Raw genomic sequence first — 6,000 nt, 5'->3', positions numbered from 1 at the left:
TTTGTAAGTTATTGAAGTATCTGTCCTATAATTTTTTTTTAACATTTATTTATTTTTGAGACAGAGAGAGACAGAGTATGAACGGAGGAGGGTCCGAGAGAGACAGAGAGACAGACAGACACAGAAACAGGCTCCAGGCTCTGAGCTGTCAGCACAGAGCACGACGCGGGGCTCGAACCCATGGACAGCAAGATCATGACCTGAGCCAAAGTCGGACGCCCAACCGACTGAGCCACCCAGGTGCCCCGAAGTATCTGTCTTATAAAAGAAGTCCTTCTCACAGGCAGAAGAGCTTTTGGAAACCACTGCCAGGGTGATCATGAGAATCTTTAACACTCCTCTGTGACAATCTGCAGTTGTCCGTGTCAATTTGACTTGCAAATGATGCCAATCATTTGTATATTTGTGTATATATATATGTATGTTTGTGTATATATATATGTATATATACACACAAACACACACATTTACACACACACACACACACACACACACACACACACAAGTACTGAGTGGGAAATAACCAAATTCTAAGCAGCTACACTCTTACCCAAGAGTGAGTTATGTATACTCAATCAAAGGTCATGCTCCCCTGATGGCCTCATCTTATTCCGCTCCTCTACTATGTACAACGTCACCACTTCTACCCAGACTGGGTTACTCAGAACTAACAATACACTATTTATTCCTATTTATTTTTATCATCAAAAGCATCTCTAAACTCTCAGATCAATGCCCATTTGTTACTTTCTAATCTCATAAATTTCTATGTATCTGCTATCCTTTCCTCAATGTATCATATACCCTTAACTCGTGAAACCTTTCCTTTGTGCCAAAAAAAGCAATTAGATACATATTTGGTATAAAAATTCCCATTCAAAAGTAGAGAAAATAGTATGATGATGCTCCAGGTACCGATCCTATAACTCAGATTCAACAATTTTCAAGATTTTCCACTTTTGCTTCATCTATCCCTTTATTTCCTTGTGGGAGTGTCTTCAACCAAATCTCAGACATCATCATTTCATGCTAAATACTTCAATATGCAGCTCTAAAAAATGGACAGTGAACAGTAATTTTAATTGAGTCAGTAATTATAAAATATATGAAAATATTGACCTAATACCGTGACCAATAGGTGATAAAAACTTTTGAACTGCAACTGATACCATCAAGAAAGTGAAAAAAGCACCTACAAAATGGGAGAAAATATTTGCAAACCATATATGTTAAGGGGCTTGTAGTCAGACTTTATAAGAAATTTTTATAATTCAACAAAAAAACCCACAAACAACCCTATTAAAAATGAGCAAATGATTTGAATAAACCTTTCTCCAAGGAAAATATATAGTCAATAAGCACTTGAAAATATGGTCAACATTATTAATCACTAGGGAAATGCAAGTCAAGACTAAAATGAGACAATACTTCATTTTCCACTTGGATGGCTGCCATTAAAAAAAATCAACAGATAGCAAATATTGTTGAGAATGTAGATAAATTGGAACCCTCATACATTGCTGGAGGGAATGTAAAATGGAGTAGCTGCTTTGAAAAACTGGCAGTTCCTCAAAAAGTTAAACATAGAGTTACCGTATAAACCAGTAATTCTACTCCAAGAGAAATACCTTCCACATACTTCCACACAGAATCTATACATGAATGCTTACAGCAGCTTAGTCATTAGTAGCCAGAAAGCAGAAACAACACAAATGTCCATTAACTGATGAATGGACAAGTGTGAAATATACAAACAGTGCAATTTTTCTAGGTCATGAAGAATAAAGTACTGATGCATGCTCCAATGTGGACGAAGCTTGCAAACATATGCTAAATGAAAGAAGCCAGTCCCAAAGACCATTATTACCTTGTAGGATTCCATTTATATGAAGTGGCCAGCATAGGCAAATCCATAGAAACAAAAATAAGATTTATGGTTGCAAAGGGTTGGGGAGGAAATGGAAAGCAGCTGCTTTGGGGTGATCAAAATGTTGATTGTGGTGTAGTTGCAAAATTCTATGAATACGCTGACTTGAACACTTTAAATGTGTAACTTTTTTTTATCATTAGGGAAATGCAAATCAAATACGAGTCAACCAATTATATATCTCAAAGATTTTTTTTTAAAGACCACTGAAATCATTGAAATTTACTGTTTTCTGAAACTCTCGAAATCTTTTTGATTCAGCTAGAGAACATCCAGAGAATACTGAAAGCCTGACTGAGAAGACAAGTTGAAATAATTACAACCCAAGTGTGAAAAGACTAAAAAGATATAAAAATCTGCAGTGCTGCCATTCGTGTTATGCGTAGGTGATGTGTTGTTATCTTAATTTGACAAGTGACTGAGTTGTATTAGGGTCACAGGACCCGAAAATGGCAGTGCTATGCTGCTAACTCAGATCAGTCTGACTCTGCCTGAGGTCTTTTTCTAGCTTCAGCGTCGCTGGCGCAAAGTAGGGAGTTGAGGGCAAAGAAGGCAGTGGGTAAGAGAATACAGTTGTTAGTGTTTCCTGAGTGAACACTAGTACAGAAGAAGAGGGAGACAAAACTTGCAAGTTCTCACTTCTAAAATCCTTATGAAGCAACGCTCATTTTTATGGAGAAATGATTCCATGTCATTTTAGGATGGCACTAAAATAAAAAAATATATATATCCAACTTTGAAAAATCGTACCCCATGCAAGTGACTTCTTTCAATCTCGGCGTTTCATCCTCTGCCTTCCTGACGTAAAGTTCTTCAGAAGAACAACCTGTTTTCCCACTACCTTTCAAAAGAGCAATTCGCGCGACACTTGGACCGCGGACACCAGAGCGGAGACTGCGCGCTCGCGCAACTCGAGCCTCAGTCTCTGCGCGTGCGCACCGCTTCCCGGTCTCCTTCCGCCTCCGACCGGGGAACCTCGGCTCCGGCGCTCTGTGGGCCTTAGGTGGCGGCTCTGTTGTTTACAGTGTGTTGTTCGTTGAGTCGCGTTTCCACGCCACCTGTGACGGTCAGCGGCGGTTGCCCACGGCTCAGCGCCTCCGCGGACTGCGGCCGGTCGTTGCCATGACAGCGACCGCTGGGGGCCCTGGTAAGCGCGGATCCGGCCTTTGTGGGTCCCTGAAGGGCTTCCCTCCATTGGCTCGCAGTCCTGCACTTGGGCGTGGCGCCTATGGTTGGATGGTTTTGAGAGACTCCTCTGATAGCACCACTCCCTTTTCCTGATGGAGGTCCGCTTCCTCAGTGCGCCCACAACGGACTGGCCTAGAACTTTGGTTCCTCCTGTGGGCCTTGAAAGAAAAGCCGATGGGATGGCCAAGAATAGCAAGAATATTGCACCCTTTCTAAAAAGGAATGCTTAGGGCAATTTTGGGTTCATAGGAAAATTGAGCTGGAAGACACAAAGGGTCTCCACATAGTCCCTATTGGGACACTGCAGAGCCTCCCCATTATCAGCACTTTGTGTTCTTGTGAACCAACATTGACACATCATAATCACCTGAAGTTCATAGTTTACCTTTGGGTTCACTGTTAGTGGTGTACATTCTTGGGGCTTAGACAAATGTATAATGCTTTGTATCCTTCATTGTGGTATCATACAAAATAGTTCCATTGCCCTCCAGATCCTCTGAGCCCACTGATTCACACCCACCTCCAACAACCACTGATCTTATTACCTCCATAGTTTTGTCTTTTCCAGAATGTCGTGTAGTTGGAATCATACAGTATGTAGCCGTTGAAATCATAAAGTATGTCATCAATGAAGGATTGACTTCTTTCACTTAAGAGTATGCATTTAAAGTTCTTCATGGCTTAAGAGCTCATTTCTTTTTAGCACTGAATAATATTCCTTGTCAGTTGTCTGGATGTATCAGAGTTTACACACTTGGTGAAAGACATCTTGGTTGCTTGCAATTTTTGGCAGTTAGGAATAAAGTCGCCGTAAACATCCATGTGAAGGTTTTTGCATGGACTTAAGTTTTCAACCCCTTTGGGTAGAAATCAAGGAGCACGATTTCTGGATTGTAATGGTAACAGTATGTTTAGTTTTGTAAGAAACTGCCTAACTATCTTTTAAAGTGGTTGTACCATTTTGCAGTCCCATCAACAGTGAATGAGAATTCCTGTTGCTCCACATTCTCACCAGTATTTTGTGTTGTCAGTGTTCCAGATTTTGGCTATTCTAATAGGTGTGTAGTTGTACCTTATTGTTGTTTTGTGTTTCTCTCTCTCTTTTTTTTAATGTTTATTCATTTTGAGAAACAGAGAGAGAGCATGAATGGGGGAGGGCAGAGAGAGAGAGAGGGAGAGAATGCCAAGCAGGTTCCCGGATGTCAAGTGCCAAGCCCAACATGGGGCTTGATCTCACGAACCATGAGATCATGACCTGAGCCAAAATCAAGAGTCAGGCACTTAACCAACTGAGCCATCCAGGTGCCCCAGAAGTTTTTTCATCTTAATAAAACCCAGCTTACTCATTATTTGTTTCATGGATGGTGCCTTTGGTGCTGTATGTAGAAAGTCATCACCATACCTAAGGTCATCTAGGCTTTCTTATATATTATCTTCTAGGAGTTTTATAGTTTTGTAAATACAAAAATACAAAATCAAATAATTTTTGTGAAGGATGCAAGGTCTGTTTCCAGATTCATGGTTTTCCGTGTGGATTTGTCATTTGTCCAGCATCATTATTGAAAAAATTATTTTTACTCCATTGTATTGCCTTTGTTTCTTTGTCAAAGATCAGTTGACTCTATTTGTGGGTGTTTACTTTAGGGTTATCTGTTCTATTCTATTGATCTGTTTGTCTGTTTTTCACCTGTACCACCCTGTCTTGATTACTGTAGCTTTATAGTAAGTCTTGTTGGGTGGTGTCATCTCTTTGTTCTTCTCTTTTAGGATTGTGTTGGCTATTTTCGTTTTTATGCCCTCCATATAAACTTTAGAATCAGTTTGTCCTTATCTATAAAATAACTTTGTGGGATTTTGATTGGGATTGCTTGAATCTGTAGGTCAAGTTGGAAGAACTGACATCTTGACAATATTGAGGCTTTCTATCCACGAGCATGGAATATCTCTAATTAGTTCTTTGACTTCATTTATCAGAGTGTTGTGGTTTTCCTTTTATACCTCTTGCACATATTTTGTCAGATTTATACCTAAGTATTTTGGGTGCTAATGTAAATGGTGGTATTGTGTTTTTCATTTCAAAATCCACTTTTTTTTTTTTTTTGCTGGTAAGTAGGAAAGCAATTGACTTTTATATATTAACCTTGTATCTTTCAGCCTTGCAATAATCACTTATTAATTCTGGGAGTTTTTGTGTTGATTCTTTCAGTTTTTTGCATATACAGTCAATGTTATCTGTGAACAAACACTGTTTTGTTTTTTCTTCCCCAATCTGTATAGTTTTATTTCTTTTTGTTATCTTAGTGTATTAGCTAGTACTTCCAGTATGATGTTGAAAAGTAGTGGTGAGGGGGTAGGAATACTGCTTCTTGAGGTCGTGGTTGAAAGTGACATTTACCTGATCCATAATTTCAGTAGATCAAATGCAGAGTAGTTTTGGTCAGTCTGATTCCTCTTGGAATTGGGTGAGAATGAGAAATGCAGACAAATGGGTATGGTCAAGCATAATTCTAGCTTTTTGTATCCAGCCTTTGGAAGCTGGTAATTTGTGTGTCCCTGTAGTTTGACCCCAGAGTTAGAGGTGTTTTAAACCAGGCAGTTCTACACTCCACACGTTTACGGTATCTTTTACGTCAACATAATTAGTCACAGTAGACATCTTTGGTGACATATTTTTTTCAGTGTTAGTTTTTCCTTATTGTAAACATAATTCATGCTCATTATAGAAAATTTATAAAATATATTGAAGCAGGGGGAAAAATCCACACAATTCCAATAGAAACTTTTTGGTATACTTTCTAATGTGAATAATAAAATGGAGCCACTGTGTCAAGAAGTTTTAAAATGGAGCCAGAAGGCCATTAAGGGGGTAGGCCTTAGGTACATTC

The 6,000-nt window shown here is 39.2% G+C and overlaps 1 protein-coding gene across 6 annotated transcripts in view; it reads left to right on the top strand.

Moving 5' to 3' along the window:
- Positions 1-2,888: 2,888 nt before the first annotated feature.
- The window catches only part of FAM151B (family with sequence similarity 151 member B), a 66,307-nt gene continuing 63,195 nt past the window's right edge, over positions 2,889-6,000 (top strand). For 3 of the 6 annotated variants that reach the window (XR_005782965.1, XR_005782960.1, XM_040449699.1), the window contains exon 1: positions 2,889-3,074. Coding sequence is in view for 4 of the 6 variants with exons in the window: in XM_040449699.1 (XP_040305633.1) it covers positions 3,050-3,074 (25 nt within the window). In the remaining 2 variants the exon portion in view is untranslated. The remainder of the gene's footprint in view (positions 3,075-6,000) is intronic. The other 3 variants (XM_040449713.1, XM_040449721.1, XM_040449693.1) reach the window with 3 other exon arrangements.

This window comes from Herpailurus yagouaroundi, unplaced genomic scaffold (genome assembly GCF_014898765.1).
Source record: "Herpailurus yagouaroundi ecotype Mexico unplaced genomic scaffold, PumYag 29, whole genome shotgun sequence".
Classification (NCBI taxonomy): domain Eukaryota; kingdom Metazoa; phylum Chordata; class Mammalia; order Carnivora; family Felidae; genus Herpailurus; species Herpailurus yagouaroundi.
The sequence above is the reverse complement of the archived record's forward strand: the minus strand, read 5'-3'. Positions and strand labels throughout refer to the sequence as shown.